Source organism: Pipistrellus kuhlii, unplaced genomic scaffold, assembly GCF_014108245.1.
Source record: "Pipistrellus kuhlii isolate mPipKuh1 unplaced genomic scaffold, mPipKuh1.p scaffold_m20_p_1, whole genome shotgun sequence".
Lineage (NCBI taxonomy): Eukaryota > Metazoa > Chordata > Mammalia > Chiroptera > Vespertilionidae > Pipistrellus > Pipistrellus kuhlii.
The window spans coordinates 20,129,715-20,152,786 of record NW_023425404.1 but is presented as its reverse complement, the minus strand read 5'-3'; the positions used below and the strand labels follow the sequence as shown (position 1 = coordinate 20,152,786).

The following is a 23,072-nucleotide window of genomic DNA, read 5'->3' as shown; positions in this document are numbered from 1 at the left end:
TCTCTCTCATTGATGTTTCTAACTATCTCTCTCCCTTCCTCTCTGGAGAAAATCAATAAAATATTTTTTAAAATCTTATTTAAAAAAAAAAAAGAAAGAAAGAAAGAAATAAAAAGGGAAGAAGGAACACAGGCACAAAAAATAAAAATGGCTACAAACAAGTACCTATCAATAATAACCTTTAACATAAATGGATTGAATGCTCCAATCCAAAGACACTGATTGCCTGAATGGATAAGAAAACATGACCCATATATATAGTGTCTGCAGGAGACCCAATTCAGAACAAGGGACGCACACAGACTGAGATTGAAGGGATGGAAAAATATTTTTCAGGCAAATGAAATGGAAAAAAGAGCTGGGATAGCAATACTTATATCAGACAAAATAGACCTCAAAGTGAAGGCCATAACAAGAGATAAGGAAGACCACTGCATAATACTAAAGGGATCGACACAACAAGAAGATATAACTCTGGTAAACATACATGTACCCAATATAGGGGCACGCAAATACATTTAAAAAAAAAAAAAAAAACTTCTGGAAGAAATCAAGGGAGAGATCAGCAACAATACAATCATAGTAGGGTACTTCAATACCCCACTGATATCACTGGATAAGTCCTCTGGACAAAAAATCAGCAAAGAAACAGCAATCCTAAATGACTCACTAGATCAGATTGACTTAATTGACATCTTTAGAACATTGCATCGCAAAAATATAAAATATACATTCTTCTCAAGTGCACATGGGACATTTTCAAAGGCAGACCATATATTGGGTTACAAGTAGAAGTCTCTCCAAATTCAATAACACTGAAATTGTATCAACCATCTTCTCAGACCACAATGACATTATATTAAAAATCAACTACAATAAAAACAATCCAAAAAATTCAAACCCTTGGCAGCTGAAAATCATGTTGTTAAACAATGATTGGGTTACCAAAGAGATCAAAGAAGAAATTAAAAACATTCTAGAAACTAATGACAATAAAAACACAACAATCCTAAATCTATGGGACACAATGAAAGCAATCCTGAGAGGGAAGTTTATAGTTCTACAGGCCTACCTAAAAATAAAATAAAAGAAAAAAAGAAAAAATGGTAGTAAATCATCTAACTCTACAACTTAACAAATTAGAAAGAGAGCAACAAGAAAAGCAGGGCAGGGGACTAAGTCCTACAAACAAGTATCTATCAATAATAACCTTGAACATAAATGGACTGAATGCTCCAATCAAAAGACATCCAGTGCCTGAATAAGAAAAAATGACCCATATATATGGTGTCTGCAGGAGTCCCAACCTAGAACAAGGGATGCACACAGATTGAGATTAAAGGAATGGAAAAATATCTTTCAGGCAAATGGAAATGAAATATCTTTTAGAGTGAGCAGAAGGAAGGAGATAATAAAGAGCAGAGCAGAAATAAATGACATAGAGACAAAAAAAAAAAAAAAATACAAAAGATCAATGAAACCAAGAGCTGGTTCTCTGAAAGGATAAACAAGGTTGATGAACCTCTAGCCAGGCTCACCAAGAAACAAAAAGAGAGGACCCAAATAAACAAAATCAGAAATGAAAGAGATGAAATAACAACTGACCCCATAGACATACAAAGGATTGTAAAAATATACTACGAACAACCCTAGTCCAACAAACTACAACCTTGAAGTATTGGACATATTCCTAGAAAAATACAATCTTTCAAAACTCAATCAAGAAGAATTTAAAAAAAAAAATTGAATAGGCTGATAACTACTGATGGAATTGAAACAATAATCAAAAAATTTCCAGCAACAGCCAAAACTGTTTGGCTCAGTGGATAGAGTGTCAGCCTGCGGACTGAAAGGTCCCAGGTTTGATTCCAGTCAGAGGCATGTACCTTGGTTGCAGGCGCATGCCCAGTAGGGGGTATGCAAGAGGCAGCTGATCGATGATTCTCATAGGTGTTTCTAACTCTCTATCCCTCTCTCTTCCTCTCTGTAAAATATCAATAAAATATATATATTTTTTAAAACTTCCAGCAAACAAAAGCCCTGGACCAGATGGCTTCACAGGGAAGTTTTACCAAATATTCAAAGAAGAACTAAAACCTATCCTTCTCGGACTATTCCAAAAAATTCAAGAGGAAGGCATACTTCCAAGTTCTTTCTATGAAGCCAGCATTACCCTACTCCCAAAACCAGATAAAGACACTACAAAAAATGAGAATTACAAACCAATATCCCTGATGAACATAGATGCTAAAATCATCAACAAAATTCTAGCAAATCGGATCCAGCATTACATTAGAACAATCATACACCATGTCCAAGTAGGATTTATTCCAGGGATTCAAGGATAGTACAATATCCACAAATCAATAAAAGTGATACATCACATAAATTGAGAGACAAAAATCACATAATCATACTTACTGATGCAGAAAAAGCATTTGACAAAATCCAACACCCTTTCCTGATAAAAACTCTCAAAAGTGGGAATAGGAGATAATAAAAGCCTTATATGAAAAACCTTATACTCAATGGGCAAAAACTAAAATCATTTCCCCTAAGAACAGGAACAAACAGGGATGCTCACTTTCACCACTCCTGTTTGACATTGTAATGGAAGTACTAGCCATAGCAATCAGACAAGAAGAAATAAAAGGCATCCAAATTGGAAAAGAAGAAGTAAAATTGTCATTATTCACAGATGATATGATATTGTACATAGAAATCCCTAAAGACTCCATCAAAAAAAACTACTAGTATTAATAAATTAATTTAGCAATGTAGCAGGATACAAAATTAACACCCAGAAATTTATGGCTTTTTTATACACCAATAATGAACTCACAAAAAGAGAAACTAATAAAACAATCCCATTTACCTTTGCAACAAAAAAACTAAGATAACTAGGAATAAATTTAAACAAGGAGGTAAAGTATCTATACTCAGAAAATTATAAGACACTGAAAAAAAAGATAGAGAAAGACAAATAGAAGAATACACCGTGTTCATGGATTGGTAGAATCAACATCATTAAAATATCCATACTACCTAAAGCAATCTATAGATTCAATGCAATACCCATTAAAATACCAATGGCATATTTCAAAAACCTAGAACAAACTGTCCAAAAATTCATCTGAAATAAATTTTAAAACAAGATCCCGAATAGCTGCAGCAATCTTGAGAAAGAGGAACAAAGTTGGAGGGATCACAATACCAGATATCAAGCTATATTACAAAGCCACTGTTCTCAAAACCGCCTGCTACTGGCACAAGAACAGACATATAAACAAATGGAACAGAACAGAGAACTCAAAAATGGACCCATTAATTATGTGCAATTAATATTTGACAAAGGAGGCAAGATCATACAATGGAGTCAAGGCAGTATCTTCAATAAATGATGTTGGGTAAATTGGACAGATACATGCAAAAAAATGAAATTAGACCACCAACTTACGCAATATACAAAAATAAATTAAAAATGGATAAAGGTAAGTCAAGAAACCATAAAAATCTTAGAAGAAACTATAGGCAGTAAAATAGCAGACATTTGTTTTAGCAATATCTTTACCGATACAGTTCCTAGGGCAATGGAAACTAAGGAGAAAATAAACAAATGGGACTACATCAAAAGAAACCATAACAAAACAACAAGAAAGCCCACTGCACGGGAGAACATGTTTGCCAATATTATCTCCAATAAGGTTTAAATCTCCAAAATTTATAGGCAACTTATACAACTTAACATAAGAAAGATAAGCAATCCAAAAATGGGTAAATCACCTAAATACCGTATTTTTCGGACCATAAGACGCTCCGGACCATAAGACGCACCAGTTTTTAGAGAAGGGAAATGAAGAAAAAAAGATTCTGAAACAAATAGTGTCCTAAAATATTTTATGTGCATTAAAACCCAACATCACAGTCATAAACACATGTAATCAACCCTGTAAAGTAAACAGCAGCATTTAGAACCATTTTAGAGCCGGGCAAGCACACAGAGACCACACAGAGCCAGGCAAGTAAAAAAACTTTTTTTTTAAAGTATATGTGTAGGCTATATTTGGACCATAAGACGCAGGGACTTTTTCCCCCCCACTTCTGGGGGGAAAAAAGTGCGTCTTATGGTCCGAAAAATACGGTAGACACTTTTTGAAAGAGAACATACAGGAAGCCAAAAGACATATGAAAACATGCTCAAAGTCACTAATTATCTGAGAGATGCAAATCAAAATGACAATGAAGTACCATCTCACACCTGGCAGAATGGCTATCATCAACAAACCAACAAACAACAAGTGCTGGAGATGTTGTGGAGAAAAAGGAACCCTCTTGCACTGCTGGTGGGAATGCAGACTGGTGCAGTCAATGTGGAAAATAGTATGGCATTTCCTCCAAAAATTAAAAATGGAACTCCCATTTGACCCAGTAATCTCACTTCTAGGAATATATCCCAAGAAAACAGAAACATAGCAGCACAATTTACCATAGCTACGATTTGGAAACAGCCTAAGTGCCCATCAGCAGAAAAGTAGATTAGAAAACTGTGGAACATCTACACAATGAAATACTATGCTGCTGTAAAAAAGAAGGAATTCTTACCATTTGCAACAGCTTGGATAGACATGGAGAACATTATGCTAAGCAAAATAAGCCAGTCAGAGAAAGATAAATATCAAATGATCTCATTTATTTGTGGAATATAATGAACAACATAAACTGATGAACAAAAATAGAACCAGAGTCATAGAAGCATCCAATAGACTGTCCAACCTATGAGGGAAAGCCAGGGGTGAGGGAGTAAGAAATCAACCAAAGGACTTAGATGCATGCACATGGGCATAATCAATGGACACACACATTAGGAGGTGAGGGCACATGCCAGGGCGGTGGAGTCAACCAGGGAGAGGTCAATGAAGGGAAAAGGAGAACTTATGTAATACTTGAGAATTAAAAAAAAAAAAAAAATACCTGAACTACATCAGACTGTAGAGCACATGTGTCAAACACAAGGCCCGTGGGCCAAATCCGTCCCGCCAGGCCTTGCAATGTGGCCCACACCGCGCTGTCATCACTGCACTCCGCTGCGTTTCCATCACAATGACAGTTTATGACTGTTCAGTAAACCATTCGGCCCGCAATTTAGGCTGGATTTTAGATTTTGGCCCCTTCTCTGATTGAGTTCGATACCCCTACTGTAGAGTAACATTACCCCTTACCTAATAGAACTTCTTCTTAACATAGTAAAGCATGCCACTCTGGGGGAGACAGAGAGCCCTCCCTGCCCACCCTCACTGAGGCATGCCAGCTTCATCTTGGGTGAAAGGCAGAAGTGTAGAGGCAATTTTCTCAGAAAGAAACCGAGGGCTCTAGGAATAAGGAACTGTCCAGCAACCCTGTTAGGTTCAACTTTAAATGTGCTTTTAAATATCATTGCCTTCCAATTATTTTTTCCCTCAAATAACTACTCCTACTTTCCAGAGCAGGGCATTACAGGCTCCTCACTTAGTACGTATGCCAGTAAAAATATGAAACTCAATTTTCCAGATCTCCTCTATTGTCTAACCTTAACAAATGTTCTAACTTTTCTAAGAGAAAAAGTCAACAGTCCCACAAAAGGAGCCTACATTATTCCAGAGGCCTATTCTCATAAAGGCCTTAACTTCTTCAGGAAGGGAAATTCCACATTTCAAAGCAGCTCACTTAGTACCTAATACTATCTATCTAGCCCCTACTCCCTGTTTGTTACCTACGTTTCTAAAGGGTCAGGAAACGTCATATTCTCTTATTATAAGGTGCTTATCCATTTTATTAAAAATAAACCTGCTTTCCAACTTACTAGAAGTTATAACCAGTCCTATTTTTATTCAGAAACATCTCTTCTGTCACCCCTGGCATCCCTGCCGATGCCCCTTTTTGCCCAGGCCCTGGCTACTGACTTAGGCTCTGGTCTTTCCAGTCTTCCCTTCCCCACTGTTCAGCCAACCTCCATCTCTAGTCATCATTGTAAAGGCATTTTTACTCTAAAAATCCTTTATCTTCTCCTCACTTTCCAGAGGCAACATCCTCCGCAGAAATCACTGGATAGCATATTTCTCATTTTCATCTACAGATCAAATTTGGCTTTTCACATTGGTCAGTAGCCAACTACCTCCTGAAAATGGCCTGCAGGTTGTTTCCTTGCCAAATTCTTGCCTCAAGCATTACTGTCTCTGAAAATTCCACATAGAGGACACACATTTTCTCCTTTTTACACTGTGGTGTAACCAACTTTTCTGCTGCGAGAATCGACCAATAAATCTCTCTCTCTCTCTCTCTCTCTCTCTCTCTCTATTTCTGTCTCTCTTCAGTATAGAGACAGCTAAACCACATAAACTAGCACCAAATGCTAGAATTATCCAAGGTCCCCATGCATGTACCATAGGCAATATTTCCCAATTATTTTATCACAAGGAGCCCAACACGCACCATTCACCCTTGAGTTGCTGGTCCAGCCCTGCTTCGCTCCCCAGGCCCTTTGCCTGTCCAGCCCTGCCTCACTCTCCAGCCCTTTAAGCAGCCGCTGATCAGACCCTTCCCCAGCCCAGAGGCCCCTGCCGCCCTGCCCCCAACGCTGCACAATGCAAACTCCTCCTGTCCAGTTGACCCGTTACAGCATCCCAGTTAATTTGCATATTTCTCTATTTTATATATAGATTCATTTCCTTGATAGATTTTTTTCAGAAATATTGCTTTCTACCTATAACCATATTTCTAGTTAAATTAAAAGGTGGGAGAAAAAGAAAACAGAACTTGAATGCAGTACTGTAACTTACTCTACAAAATTCTGTTTCCAATTTGGAACAATGAGGAGACTGTTGAAGTATGCTCTTTACAGTGAGATAATAGTATTGGACAGATCAGTGCTAAACAAGTCACAGCTGTCAAACGATTTTAAGTACCTTGGAAACTCTGAACAATCTGTAAAACAGTTAAGCCAGAAGGACTACAGCTTATAAATGAAGCAAATAGCAATCAAGAGTAGCTCAGTTGCTTCCTGAGTAAAAACTGGCTCTTAGCTCATTTAAATAAACACTAAACACATTAAAATCTCTGTCAGATTCCTTAAGAGAAAATGTTTGTAGGAGAGAAATGGTAAATTATTAACATAGTAGGAACATGAATAAACGAGTATATCAGGAGAAATTATACTTAGGTTAATTAAGGCAGTAGAGACATACATGTACATATCATTGTTCACACAATACATACAGATTTATAGGGTCCTAAAAAAAGAATTAGAAATTAAATTCCCAGAGAGAATTAAAGTTTAAAACCAACAATCAGAGAAAAGATATGGGAAGTCACACTGAAGGGTCAAAAAGCTTTCAGACTAGCAAGAAACCATTGTAACTAGAAAAACAGAAAAGAAAGAGGTAAGTTTAGCAGAAGTGGTAGAGATAGTACCATGAATAACAGTCATAATGACATCATGACAATTTACAAAGTTACAATGGGATGAACACTGTTAAGAGGATTAAGGCCATCTAAGGTCACAGATAAGTCAGTAGCAGGACTGGGCCTAGGTCTGTCGGTCACACAGAAAGGACAACAAAAAGGGGAAATGGCCTCTATAAGTGCTTTCAAGGATTGGGGTCCATCATAAAGATGAAGATGAAGTGATGTTCAAATCATCTAACTCCCTTGCTGCTCACCAGGCAACTTGAGACTGCTGGCAGATCTTGCCTGCTTCTACTGGTGGGACAGAGAGAAGAGGCATGGGGGGAGCACATAATCATAAGGAACAGGATCATCTCAAAGACTGTAGTTTGGGTGGAACAGAGGAGTGTTTGGAATGACACAGCCCTCCTCTCCCCTCAATCACCATGCACTCTTATACTAGATCAGATGGATTTAATTGATACCTTCCAAGCATTCCACCCAAAAACAGCAGAATATACATTCATTTCAAGTGTACATGGAACATTTCCTAGGACAGACCACATGTTAGGACACAAAATAAGTCTCAATAAATTTAAGAAGATTGAAACCAGGCACTGAGAGGGAGTGGTAGAGCGCGCGCACGAGGGGGGGGGGGGGGGGGGGGCAGGGGGATTAAGAATTATTAGTATACACCTTTGTGAAGAACCTCCAAGGATTAAGTATTTGACTACAACTCTAAACTGTGGAACTATTATAACAACCTACCAAAACTGACACAAGATGAAAAAGAAAATCTAAAGTCAGACATATACTTAAGAAATTGAATTCACTACCAAAAACTTCCCACATAGAAAACTCCAGACCCACATAGTTTCATTGGTGAAATCATTTTAACCCCTTCATTTTTTATCTTTTGTTACTACCATAAAGGGTCATTTCAATCTCATCCTATACTTTCCAACAAAGCAGCACCTAGCAGAACACTGCACACATGGAAAAATCAAGCTTAAATCATTCTGAAGTCAGATATATCTGAAAATTTAATCAAAAACTGCATTCCTCTACCATAAAATACACAAACTTTTGCAGCCAACATTTGAGGGTCCACTGACCCCATGAAAACAACTTATGGACACCCTTCAATGCTAAATGAATATTAAGTGAGCATTAACTATAGAAGCATAGTGTGATAGTTATAGATGATAATTAAGGGCAAAGTGCCTGCCATATTCTCTACCCTCTGATAAATTACACATGGTAATAATCCGCCCCTAACCTTAAGCAGTGAATTCTTCCTGATCTCATCTATAATAAAAAGGGCTTTTGGTAATCTTCATCATCATAACCTTCAATTCTTCTCTAATACCAAGGAATTCTTTACTTTCTAATTTAATTCTCATGTCCTAACTATTTTAGACACATCCTATCCTCAAAATTTAGCAGTAACTTCAGTTTCTACATGCCTTTTCCCAGATATCACTCCACTCTCTTCCATATGTATTTATATTTCCAATCATGTAAGCGGCATACCTTAATGGCTCACAGATCTTATCTCCTTTGGGTCTGAAGAGTGACCTCCAAGGCAAATTCTGGCCAGGATGTATATTTATATTCCTTATCAGATGCAGGAAGATGAAAATGGAACTTTCATATTTCCCCCGGTAGTTACCATTCCCAAGGCTACTTTTAGATAGTTGTTATTTTACAAAAAGAAACTCTGTCCTTCAGCCAACAGAGTATGTAGTGAAGTTAACAAAGCACTCCTGTGCAGGCAGACTCTGAGAACTTTAATTGCTATTTCATAATTTTCTACAAAACCATATTGTTCTATTAAGAGGCTAACCAGAGCATGATTTCCAGTCAAATCAGACTGTATAAAAGATGAAGCACTTGGGTAAACCAAAGGACAGGGTATAATTTTTGAGAGTGAGAAAAACAAAGTTAATGGTGACTAAGAAACAGTATAAGAACTCAAGGAAAGACTTAAATAGAAAATAATTTTAAAAAACAAATGCCATTCAACATATTTTATATATCTTAAAACTAGTTAGCTTTGGAAAATCACATGTTCTATAATTTTAGGTATTTAGAGATTTAACCACAGATTAGGAATGGGGCCGACTCTGAAACCAAGAAAAGACAAAAGATAAAATATGAAAATAATAACAGCAAATGACTGGTGGGACAAGTAAACTTTCTGCAGGAGAGAAGTGGCAGGATTCTACTTTAATCAATACAGTACAGACAAGATTCCACCAATGTGCGTGCAATCATTATCTACAGTCATCTCGACTACCTCATACGTCATGCACTCCTCGGCCCACTAGCTCCCACCTTACCACTGCATTAGCGCACACCAATTCCCTGGTATCGCCTGGAGTTCCATCACTATTCTTTTTCTCTCCTTACTACTCTCATAATTACCAATATCTATCTCCAGCTTTCTACATGTATGTCTCCCATACCCTCAAATTTACATCAGAAATCAACTCCTCCCAAAACCTGCTCTCCCTCCTGCTGCACCTTTCTCAAACAGTGGCACCACACACTGCCGTACTCCCAAAGCTCTTACAGACTCCTTCCCCTCTCACACTCCAAGCATCCATGCAAATGCTAAGTGGCTCCAATTTTACCTGAAAACTTTTCAGTGGTTATCCATTGTCTGTAAAGTTCTTTCAAGATCTGGCTTCAATTGCCACCATTCAACTCTTCTCACTTCTGAATACACTCACAATTTAATGCTGGAACAATTTGGCATATACTGTTTCTCTGACTATATCATGGGGTTGGGGGATTCTTTTGTATCATTTAATTCTCTTTTGCATTTCAACACTATTTCAGCCACCTGAAAAATATGAACCCACCTTGAATACCCTAGTGAGGCTTAACTTACTTTGTAAAACCTTCCTTCACCATTCCTACCTACCTCTGGTCAACCACCCTTTCTCTCTACTCCTTCCTTGCCATATATGACATTATCTTATTATTTGTTCACGGGTATACTTTCTACCCAATTGTAAGTTTGTTGACAGAGTAGGGGCCTGCCCCTCTTTTTTTTTTTTTTTTTTTAATCATCAAAATGTATAAGCGTGCATGCGCTGTCCCTCCAGAGAGCATGCTCGTGCCATTCCCTAACCTGTCCTTCCCCCAACAGGCACATATCCCCTAACCTAAGGGATCCCAACCTAGAAAACAATGAGCAGCGGCAGCTCATCCTGGCCCCTGAACCTGCCTCCAAGGCCCCCTTTTCTCTGAATTCTCAGTGAGCTAAAGCAGCCCAGCCTAGACTCTCCTATTGCTTCTATGCTCTTCCTGGTTTCACTCAACTTATTGCTTCAGTCAATAAGCTCTTGCTTGCTTTTTATTTAAAAAAAAAAAAAAAAAAAAAAAAGTACAGGTATGGTTCTAAGTCATTCAGTAAATCTTACCTGGAGTTAACCAAAACAATGTCTTCACCAATGCAATGTCACACATTTTAACTATGCCCATGAGACATTTTTTTAAAAGAAAAAATATGCAAATATAAAGAATGCAAAATACATAGTTCAAGTTTTGGTAAAAATAAATTAGCACAAGATACTGGGAGAGTCAGAAATTCTAAGAAACCTTTCAAATGGATGAATGGCAATAGAACCAAAAAGAAAACCTGAGCACAATGTGGAAAAAGACTGCCTCAAGGACAGAAGCCTGACATTTGAGAAGATACAAAGCAGAAAGAACTAAAGCTAAAGGAACTAAATGTCCTGATTCTCATTTTTCCATCAGATATGACCCCATGAGAAATGCATAAAACAAACCACTTTACCTAAGCAACTATTTTGGCCAATGGTTTATACACTTCAAGAATGGCAGAATCCATTCCAAATTTCTTAAGACTGTGTTAACCAAAGGAGTTGGTAGTTTTCAGAGCTAACAAGATGTGAGAGATCATCATCAATCCCTCCATTGACAATACTGGGGTTTAGAGAAGAAATTGCTTACCCATGATCTCACCACTAGTTAAGTGGAAGGTGAGGGAGAAATAAGGACAGTGACTTCCACATTCTCTATCTGGGGCTCTTTCCACAACCCCACACCATTCTTCTTCAAGTGAACTAAATTCTATTGTTTTATTTTGTTTGCACATAGTTGTTTTTCTTTTTTAATTCTAGCAGCCTATAGGTGGTATTCAGACTTCAATTAACTTATAGATTACTTTTACCTATCACTCTTTTCTTGTCATAGCAATTCTCAAAGTACAGGTACCATCAAGTTGGATCAAAAGCTTTTGGTACTGCCCAGATGTGGTGACTCAGTGGATGAGCATCTACCTATGAATCAGGAAGTCACAGTTCAATTCTCGGTCAGGGCACATGCCCAGGTTGCATGCTCCATCCCCAGTGTGGGGCATGCAGCAGGCAGCTGATCAATAATTCTCTCTTATCGCTGATGTTTCTAACTCTCTCTCTCTCCCTTTCTCTCTGAAATCAATAAAAATATGTTTTTTAATAAATAAAAACACTACATTTCTTCCACCAATCCTATTGAAGCAGTTTCATTTTACAATAACAAGAAAGAAGACTAAGTAGGGACAGTGACTGTTCAACAGGCAGGATCGTCTTGGAATTATAGAATTTGAGAACCACTAAAGCAACGGAATGCTAAACATCTAGCTGATAGAGCATTTTCAGTCCACAACCAGGAACTGTGGGTTAAATCAAGCATCCAATAACAAAATCATCAAAACATAACCACATTATTGATTGAGTGTCTGCTGTCTTAGGCACTGTTCTAGGAGCTTTATATACATCATCAAAAATCCTGACAAAATACCCAGAAGAGAGGTAAGACACAGATAAGGAAGGTGAGCAACAGTAGCACCAGAATTTTTATATACAAGGGATTCAGATGTGGCAAAATGGAAGGGAGTAGAGGAGACCAGGTGGGGACTTGGTCCCAACCCTTCTTACAGAGCGGTAAGCGCCCTGCTTATGCTTACTAGCTTATACATATATTTGAGGTGGTGAGAACCTTGAAGTACAAACAAAAGCACAACAATTTTACTTAAGATGGATTGTTTATGGAGCAGAGGTACATAGAATGGGGGCAAGGTGGCAGAATCCAAGGTGGTACTAAGAGGTACATAGAATGGGGGCCACCTTGCCCCCATTCTATGTACCTCTTAGTACCACATGAAAATTGAGGACCCCAAAGATGGAGAGTTACAACCAAGATGATGAAGCAAATGTGGCGAGAGTTAGCACTTGAACCATGTTTGTGTTGTTCCAAAGTACTTTCTACTCTACTATATTACATCCTTCTCTGAGCATATGATAATTGTCCAAGAACCACACAAAACTAGTAGTTAGCAATTTCACAAATCATGAGATACAAAAATATACATTAAAACTGAGAACCATAAAGTACCACCTAGAAAGTTAATTTTCTTTTAATTTTTTTTTTTTTTTTTGAGAAAGGGAAGAATAGAGAGAGGGAGAGGAGGGGAAAGAGGAGAGAAACATCAATCAGTTGCCACTCGTACACACCCCAACCAGAGATCAAATCCTGACCAGAAATCAAACCCTGACCAGCAATCTTTCAGTGCACAGGATGATACTCAACCAAGTTAGCCAGACTAGCTAGAGCTAGAAAGTTAATTTTCTAATGCCCTATAATACTGTGCATGCCACAAATTTAAGGATATTTTAATTTTTATAATTGATTTGAGAGAGAGTGAGGGAAGGAGAGGTGGGAGAAAGAGAGAGAAACACTGATTTGTTGTTCCACATATTTATGCATTCATTGGTATGTGCCCTGACTGGGTATTGAACCTGCAACCTGAGCACATGAGGTCAATGCTCTAAACTAGGGGTGTCGAACTCAATCAGAGAAGGGGCCAAAATCTAAAATCCAGCCTAAATCGCGGGCCGAATGGTTTACTGAACAGTCATAAACTGTCATTGTGATGGAAACGCAGCGGAGTGCAGTGATGACAGCACGGTGCGGGCCACATTGCAAGGCCAGGCGGGACGGATTTGGCCCGAGGGCCTTGTGTTTGACACATGTGCTCTAAACAACTGAGCTACCCAGCCAGGGCTCAAGTGTATTTTAAACATACAATAGAAATCTTTTTCTTTCTTTTTTTTTGGTGTGTGTGTGTGTGTGATGGGTACATGTGAGAGGGGTGGAGGGAGGTGGTAAGGGAGAAGAGAAAACGGTCTCCTTTTAAAAAGATCAAAACTGATTTAGAACCAAGCTGGTTATAAAAATGAAAGAGTATTTAGGTTATTGCAAATACTACATTTTAAAACTAAGTAGAATCCAATGACATTCAATATTTTCTTTTAATCCTCATTGGGAGATACGTTTTTATTGTCTTCATAGAGGAAAGGAAGGAGAGAAAGAGAAGGAGGGAGGGAGGGAAGGAGAGAGGGAGAGAGAGGGAGAGAGGGAGAGAGAGAGAGAGAGAGGGAGAGAGAGAGAGGGAGAGATCAATGTGAGAATCATTCGGTTGCCTCCAGTACATAATCCAACCAGGGATCTAACCCACAACCAACATTCAATGTTTTAATAGTGCTTTGAATGCCTGAAATGCTTACATTTTTAGAAGGTTCACTACTCATTCAATCAATTTCAGATAGGCTTGAGCTAGGAGGCATTAGGACACAGAAATGTGCAAGACACATAGTTTTTGCCTAGAAGTGTTTAGAATCTAATTTAAAAAATCAGACAAGCGTATGAAAAGACTTAAAAAGCAACAAATGAACTAATTTGCTAAAGAAAGAAGAAGAAAAAAAGGGTAGGTTGCTGAGGAACTTAAGGAAGGAGAAAACTCTGAGCTTTTCAGGTATCACTAGTAGCACTTTAAGATCCTGAAATGAAAGGGAGAATCAGAATTAGTGGTGGGGACCTGGGGATTGGAGGTAATGTAGGGCTGGAGGCGTGGTGGCAGGGAATACATGAAGGTCCAACAGGGAGAAAAGAAAGACTATTAAAAAACAAATCAGCCCTGGCTGGGAAACTCAGAACATCGTCCCAATACGCCAAAGTTACAGGTTCAATCCCTGTTCAGGGAACATGTAAGAATCAACCAATGAATGCATCAATAAGTAGAACAACAAATTAATGTTTTACTTTTTCTTTATCTCTCCCAGTCCAAAACTCTCTCCCTCTCTCGCAAATCAATAAATGTGTGTTTTTTAATTAGCAAATATATAGATGTTCTCACACAAGGCCACACTGCTGTGCATACAAGGATATTCATAGGATATTGGTTAAATAAAGTATAGCATATCCACACAATGAAATATTGTGGAGCTATTAAGATTGAGTGAGGCAGCTTTATATATACTGACATATACTTTATACTGATAAGTGAAAAAAGCAAGTTACAGAGTGTGAATACAAATTTGTGTTTATAAGAAAACAATATTTACGCTTATAGGCTTGTATTCTAACATTTTCATAAACTATCCATAGAAAGATGCAGAAGGAAGTTATAAATAGTGGACACCTCTGCTGGCTGAGAACATAGGTAGGTTAAAAGCAAGGGAGCATCACCCTAACCAGTTTGGCTCAACGAATAGAGCATCGGCCTGCGGACTGAAGGGTCCTAGTTCTCCCTCTCCCTTCCTCTCTTAAGTAAATAAAAATATTTTTTTTAAAAAGGCAAGGGAGCATCTTCTGCAGAAGGCAGGTGGACTAGAGAACATCCTAAGCTTCGGGTTAAAGTGAGATAATACGCAAACTCTAGAGCAAGGTTTCTTCACTATGCACTACAGACAATGGGGCCAGGTCATTCTTTTGGGGGGTAGAGGGGGAGACGACTGGGGGTCAGAAGGGCTGTCCTGTGCAATGTAAGATGTTTAGCAGCATTTCTGGCTTCTCTCCACTGCATGTTGATAGTACATACACCCCTCCCACCCCTGGCTGTAACTACCAAAATGTCTCTACACTGCCAAAGTGCCCTTGGAAACATAATTGCCCCAGGTTGAGAACCACTGCTCAAGAGCCACAATGTTAACAGTTAACCTATCAAACAGTCTAGTACTATAGTACTATAAATCAACGACAAATGCAATATACACTCAGATATGGGTCTAAAGAATGTAGTGGATATTATTTGGAAATAGCCTTCACACATCAGTCACAGTTTCTCATATTATGATAATATGAACTGAACCTTTTGGGTCTCTAAAGCAATTTCGCCAGTTAGTAGACTAACCCCAAACCCCAACCCCAATCCCACCCAAACAGCATGCACTGATTCCAGATCTTCCAGGGTGCCCAGGAAGGCAACCTGCCCACACAAATCTAATAGAAAATCATATTTTTCCCCAGCTTTTGGAAAACTAATATAATTATTGATCAATGCAAGTTACTTGCATTAGTTCATAATGTTTCTTCTCTTAATTCCTAACGACCACACAAAGTGCAAGACATTTTTCAAAAATAATGAAAGACATCACCCCGATTTCAAGATTATAAAGAGAATGATTAGCTTATTAAGCCAAGAGAGGCTTAACTAGATTCTATAAATCACATTTTATTAAGCATAAAGCCATTTCTAATATACCACAATCAATGAGGAAGGGGAAAGGGTATCAAGAAATCCAACAGGCTTGAATATTTTTCTAAAATGTTGTTGATTTTCCTGTATCTGTTCTTTTCCCAAAACCAGAAAACCAATAATACCCTGGCAATCTTGGCTTCATAATTTGAAGTCACTGATTCCTCCAAAACCGTTGTAGGTGAAAAGTTCTGAATTTCATTCCCATAAAATAGTGCTCTTTAAATTCTAGGACTGTGTCAGCTACTTGTGCATAGCTCTCAGGAGGTTGGCTCTCTTTCGTGGAGGTGACCTCCAACGGCCTGCCTCTGCCATGAATACACCTGTGAGTGGCTATAGAAGGTGCTTAAAAGTGTCCGCGGCAAAAAAAAAGAAACTCACCATTCTAACTACTTCAGGGTAAGTCTGCTCTGTCAAACAGCCTCTGCTTATTGTAATGTAGTCCACCAGTTCATTAAGAGTGGAGCGCTTGTATTCTTTCATTTTAAGATCAGATAGCGTGTCCATGAAGTCAAAAATGACACAGCACTGCTGAAGTTTCTTTAGGAACAGTTCAGGCTGCTCTGAGGATGGAACGTCTAAGAAAAAAAAAAGGAAATGGTATAAGTCTGTCATCAATTTCTAGGTAACAGGAATTCTCTGTGAAAGTTATTTCAAAAGCAAGATAAAAAAAAATAAGAATTCACATGACAACAGTGTTTTTTAACAGTTACATATGGCCAGGAGGGGATACCACATTCACTAGTTCAGACAACTTGTCTTTGAAAATTTATGATACCAACATAATTGACCGTATTTGTCATTCCACACCAAAGATTGACCAAAATCCCAAGAGCCATTAGAGTTGAAGCTAATTTTAACCCAAACACCCCAATGTCAACTTCCTTAAGCTAAAAACAATGAAAAAGGTCAAAGTTCCCATTATAAGGTAAAAGCAAGAAGTTTTCACTGTTGGTAAAAAATTTCAAAGCAGATATGTCAGTCGGTTCATTTTAATTTCATGCTGACATCCTTGGTATTTAAAGCAAATGATGAGTGGTATGTATTTGTGTGTGTGTGTGTGTGTGTGTGTGTGTGTGTGTGTGTGTTACTTTGGCTTGCTATCTATGAAGTTTTTTTGTCAAAGAAGTCAACAAAATAAAGTAATACCAACTCTCAAAAGAGTACATGAGTACTAGGACAATAAAAATGATTGCTACTTAAATCTATGCTCTTTCTTTTGACCCATCTTCTTCCCTTGCAGTGGAAGAAAACCACTAGCATCTTATTAATATGTCCTCAGAATAAAAATCTATCTTTTCCCACAAACAGAGGGCCCAACATTTGGTTTTGTGTCATTTCTAAAAAACACCTAGAAATTTTAGGTTAAAATTCCCCAGCTAGAATGGAAGCCTGATCTAAAGTTGAACTTGAAATATTGAACTTAAAGTTGAACCGACTAAGTTGTACCTAGCTATTCCTATCTTCTTTCCACTATTTTATTCCCCCAAACTGGAGCTTCCCTAGAAAGACAATGAAATTATGACCAGAGTAAGCTCTGCAGCCTTCATCTAACGTGATTAACTCATCAATCCTCAAAACATTATTAAAGACAAGCTGCTGGCATTGTATTATTATTCTCTATTTTCCAAAAAGAAAAGTAGAGACAATCACTGAGGTTCCACAATGAGTGAATTATGGGGCTCGCACAGTGCCCGGGTCTCTAACCACACTCCCATGTTTCTCCTTTGTACTGGTACTCATGAAGGATTTCAACAAGGTTTGGCCAGTTACTTGCAAACAGCCTCCCAGTAAATGCTTTACAGCAGCTTCAAAGGATGGGCCACCAGCTCCCTGAAGGTAAGTGCAAAAGCTAGCAGCACCCACCTTATCGCCATCAGCAGCCCCAGCAGAAAGCAGCAAGGGCTAGGCGTGTCCATGAAGTCAAAAATGACAAAAATTCCATGTGACTACTCTCTACAACCCTTTGCCCCTCTTTGCACTTCACAACCCAAGTGCTACCCCAAGTATTCAGGACTTCATAGATAATTTCCCCAAAACACTGCCTGTTGCATCAATTTTAGGATAAACCTAAAATGTAGATAGGATACCTAAAAAAAAATGGGATTTCTCTACCAGATATAAGGGAACAAGAGGTAGTCAATGTTTTTTAAGGTATATGACATTACTGTCACTCTCGGAAAAGTTATAAATTTAGAAATTTTTATTAACCAATGAGTTCCCCCTCCCACCACTGTCCCCATAGGTCCCTAAAGGCCCAATGTATCTTATAGTCAAAGACTTTGGAATTTGAGTTAAGCCATGAGACATGTCTTATTCTATGCCCCTAGACTTAATCACTTTTAAAACATCTAGCATTAGCCAAAACCGGTTTGGCTCAGTGGATAGAGCGTCGGCCTGCGGATTGAAGGGTCCCAGGTTCGATTCCAGTCAAGGGCATGTACCTTGGTTGCGGGCACATCCCCAGTAGGGGGTGTGCTGAGGCAGCTGATCGATGATTCTCTCTCATCAGTGTTTCTAACTCTCTATCCCTCTCTCTTCCTCTCTGTAAAAAAAAAAATCAATAAAATTGCCGAGACCGGTTTGGCTCAGTGGTAGAGCGTCGGTCTGCGGACTGAGGGGTCCCGGGTTCGATTCCGGTCGGGGGCATGTACATTGGTTGCGGGCACATCCCCCGTGGGGGGTGTGCAGGAGGCGGCTGGTCGATGTTTCTCTCTCATCAACGTTTCTGGCTCTCTATCTCTCTCCCTTCCTCTCTGTAAAAAATCAATAAAATATTTTTTTTAAATCAATAAAATATATATATTTTTTAAAATTTAGTCAGACCAAACCTCTTTAACTGTTATCTACTTCAATGTTTAAAATAAACAAAAACTAAACAAGGCTGCTCATAAACATGACTATATACTCTTAACCAATTCCTAACTATATACACAGAACCAACATGGTTAATTATTAAACTTTTCTTAGTTCTAAATCAGATCCCATACCTCGAAGCTGAAAGGAAGTTTTTATGCTGTATAAGGAATAAGAAAGAGTTTATTATTGTAACATTAAAGTTAAAATATTTAAGGGAAAATTTAATTAATCCTATTTTTGATGCAGTAACTTTATTAAGGCTTAAAAACCAGACCTTCCACATGGGGAACTCCAGAACTCAACACATATGAATTATGAAGGCATCTATAAATGATAACCTTTTCTCCAAAAAGCAAACCCTATTTAAGCAGTGACGACAACAATTAATCTTTGTGGTCAGTGCAATAATACTCAAGAGATTCATATATTTGGTTATTTGAAAAATTCAGGCAGTTAATCTTTAGCCTATTTTTTTAATGTTAAGCAGCTGAAATGTATTCTTTATTTAACCAAATAGATATAATGTTATAAAACAAATGTGAAGAAGGTTATCTACCTGCTTAATGAAACAATGATGATAGTTTACATTTATTGAGTTCTAGTACTAGGTACATAATTAGGTACTGTTCTAAGCACTTTCACATACTATTATCTCATTTAATCACAACAACAATGCCATCAGTAGGTACTATTTCCAATTTAAAAGATGAGAAAACCAAGACAAAGAGATTCAAGGACTTGCCCAGAGTCCCAGAGCTAACAAGCAGTGGAGACAGGATTCAATCTCAGGCAGACTGGTCCAAAGCCTGGACTCTTCACCACCATGCAACATTCAAACTCAGTGAAAGACAAGAGTAATGCCATATTCATAGAACAGAGTATGTGCAAAGGGAAGAGGAAGAATGCAGAAGGAAATCAACAAATCAATCTCTAATATGCCCCATTCATAAAGGATCATGCTGAATCCCTTCTGTGTCTCCCCTCTAGCCCATTCCCCAGAGACTAACATATGTACCAATAAGCTTTCCTTTCTACTTTTAACAGACTAAATTCTTCTAAAGTGATTTCCTCTTCTTAAAAAACTTGTCAAAACTGACTCAAAGAAAAAGAGAGGGAGAGGTTTCCTCAAAGAGCTAATTCTTTCATGGCAACAATTTTAAAAAAAATTTTCATTCATGCTGAAAGATGTCCTAACTTAGTCCAAGCAAAGGGCTCTTCCTGTAATGTTCAGCCCTTGAATTGCCCCACATATTCAGGCTGCTCCCCAGCTCCTTGCTCTCCTCTCCCTTGTTTGGTGGGATTTGAAAAAGTAGAATGTGAAAAGATAGGACAGGATGGGAGAAGGAACACTCTGGATAGTTCAGAATATTTCAATTATAAAAGTTTAATGTCTATGGAACCAGACCCAGAGGCAGATACAAATGGCAGTTATACATCTCACTGTCTTGTTCTTCTCTTTCCTTTTTAATAGTTATTTTCTCCCACATGCCTTTTCATTATTATCCATCCATTTCTCCAATTATCGCAAAAAATAATGGTACCAACACAGATTGAGTATGTAAAGGTGGTCTTCAATTCCCTTCACCTCAGCCCTTAGAACTTTCCCTATGGTGTACAAATCCCCATCCATGTATGCTATCAGTCCTTCACACAAAACTCTCCAAACATCAATAAAGTCAGTGAAAATTTTAATTTTAATTTAAAGTCAGTGAGAATTTTAATTTTAAAAGGCATATTAAGATTATATTTATAGAAAATTAGTCCCATAGTACCAGGGAAAGCTGAGCACTAAAATATTAAGTTGACCCAGCAAGTGGCTCAGTGACTCATAGGTTGGGCATCAGCCTACGAACAAGGAGGTCATGGTTTGATTCCCGGTCAGGGCATATGCCCGAGTTGCAAGTTCCACTCCAGTAGGGAGCATGTCAAAGGCAGCTGATCTATGATTCTCTCTTATCAGTGATGTTTCTATCTCTCTCTCCCTCTCCCTTCCTCTCTGAAATCAATAAGAAATGGAAAACAAGATGTTAAGTAAAATGTGATCAACAGGTATTCACTAGAATAGAAACAGAAACCAGGATTATCCACAAAACTAAGAAACATATGGAGTGAAGAAAAGCAACTTATAGAATACCTATAATATGATTCAATTTGTATAAAATTCAAAGGATGCAAAACTAGGTCATAAACTGTTTTAAACAATTAAAATAAAATATTAAGTTGACTTGGCCTTGAATGACTGAAACATGGCAGACCAGCACATATGATAAAGTGCCTAATTCCCTGTCCATGTTGAATGTCCAAATCCTTACCACCAACTTTACTTCTATACATAGATACAAGCAACAGTCCCTTTTCATAGCACGTATTTTAAGGAAATTAAAATGAATCCTATTTTACTAGTGGAACTATGCTTCTATTAGAAATTGCTTTTGACATCCCAAAGAATTATAGATATAACCAATAATATTTCATAAAAACAAGGAGACACTTATAAATCTTTATAATGAATCAAATTAATACAACTGTGCTTCATGTCCTATGAACTGTACCAAGTATTACATGACTATACAGATACTTCCATGTAAATGAGCAAGTAAGAAACTAACCTGTTAGCTAAAATTATTATATACTTGAATATTCCAATTACTTTATTACTGTATTCAAAGTAGTGGGTTCAAAAACATTTGTTGTTGCTGATGCTGGTGGTGGCAGTATTTCAAATGACTTCAATGTGTGGCCACAGTTGAAAATCACTGTTTTTAAAATAATAACTTTAAAATCCTTCTTTAATCTCCTTCACCTTTGAAATCCTTCTCTCTCTGTTTATTAAAAGCTATCAGTGAAAACATCCATTTCCAAGCAAAGGAAAGCCCCCGAAAACATCTCCAAGAGTGAAAGTCTTCCTACTCGGCCTCAACTATAAGTAAATGAATGTAGAGTTGGCTGCCTTTAGAACTTATTCCAATCTGTTAGGAAAATTTAAAAGCACTTTGCTGATCATTAGCATACACTTCTTTTAAAGGTTCGAAACATGTCTCATAGAATAATATCACAAATAACATCAAAATAATGAGACTAAGGGTGTGAGTATTAATTAAACAACAAACTGAAAGGCAAAAAAGGCCAGGACTGATATATTTCAACTGATATATATTGTTGTAAAAATAACAACAATAATAATGAACATTTGCTTTTGCAAAGCACTGTATTAAGCTCCTGGAATACATTATCCCATTTAATCCTCAGAATACCTTATGAGTGGCTACTATTAATATCCCAGTTTTTCAGATGGAAAAAACTGGGGCCCAGAACAGCTAGGTCAGTTGCCCAATATTTCCCTCTAGTAAGGACTACAGCTGGTATTCAAGCCCAAGAAGTCTTACTCCAGAAGCCACACCAATAACAAGAACAACGATGATGATTGTGATAAATAACAGCAACTAATAGCCACCACCACCACTGGAGATAAGTATAAATTGTCATGCTTAGATACTTGTAACCTAAAAATAAGGGAAATTTTGGTAGACTTTTCTAAAAGAAATTAAATGTTTTAAAAACTTAACATAAAATCAGCCTTAAACTAGTGAACAATGGGAGGTAAGTTATAGTTTTAAAAAATAATAGTATATGAATATTAATTATTCTTCCCAGCATGGACAACAATCATGTATTTATTATTGTTCCTACATAGATCTCTTCAGTTTGCCTTTCCCAAAAGCCAACAAACTTGTGCTCTGTAATTTGTAACCAAGACCCAAAGGTCACCACTAATGCAGACTAGTGGCCTAAGCAGCAAAATTACAGGGTTCAGGGTTTTCGCAATATTTTTTATACTATGTTCCAATCAGAATAAATAGAGAGAAACACACACATGACATACAGTTATAAAACCTCTGATAAGTATTTCTGCTTCCAACCCTTCATTAGCTATCTTTCATGCTTGCTTTATCATCTGAGGCCAAGGCAGTCACTGAAATTTGTCAGGACAAGAAATAAAACATTTTAAATTGTTCTAATCCCTAATTTTAGGTGTAGATTACTTTCCTGACACCAAGTTCACCCACAGGACAGAAGCCACTGACACCTCTAACACTGTCCATCTCTCTAATACTAACTCATAATCTAAGGGCTTATCTCCAGAGACAGAGCACCAGGATTATAAGAACCAGGGCCTTTTCAAAATAATAAATTCCTGAAGCATGTTTGGTTAAGAAAAAAATAAAAAGGAGGGGGTAAGGAT

General features: G+C 37.8%; 1 protein-coding gene across 11 annotated transcripts in view; it reads right to left on the bottom strand.

Annotated features, from left to right (window-relative positions):
• The window catches only part of PPP2R5E (protein phosphatase 2 regulatory subunit B'epsilon), a 139,030-nt gene that overhangs the window by 64,166 nt on the left and 51,792 nt on the right, over positions 1-23,072 (bottom strand). For all 11 annotated transcript variants that reach the window (XR_006741227.1, XR_006741228.1, XR_006741229.1 and 8 more), the window contains exon 3: positions 16,352-16,548. Coding sequence is in view for 8 of the 11 variants with exons in the window: in XM_045579925.1 (XP_045435881.1) it covers positions 16,352-16,548 (197 nt within the window). In the remaining 3 variants the exon portion in view is untranslated. The remainder of the gene's footprint in view (positions 1-16,351; positions 16,549-23,072) is intronic.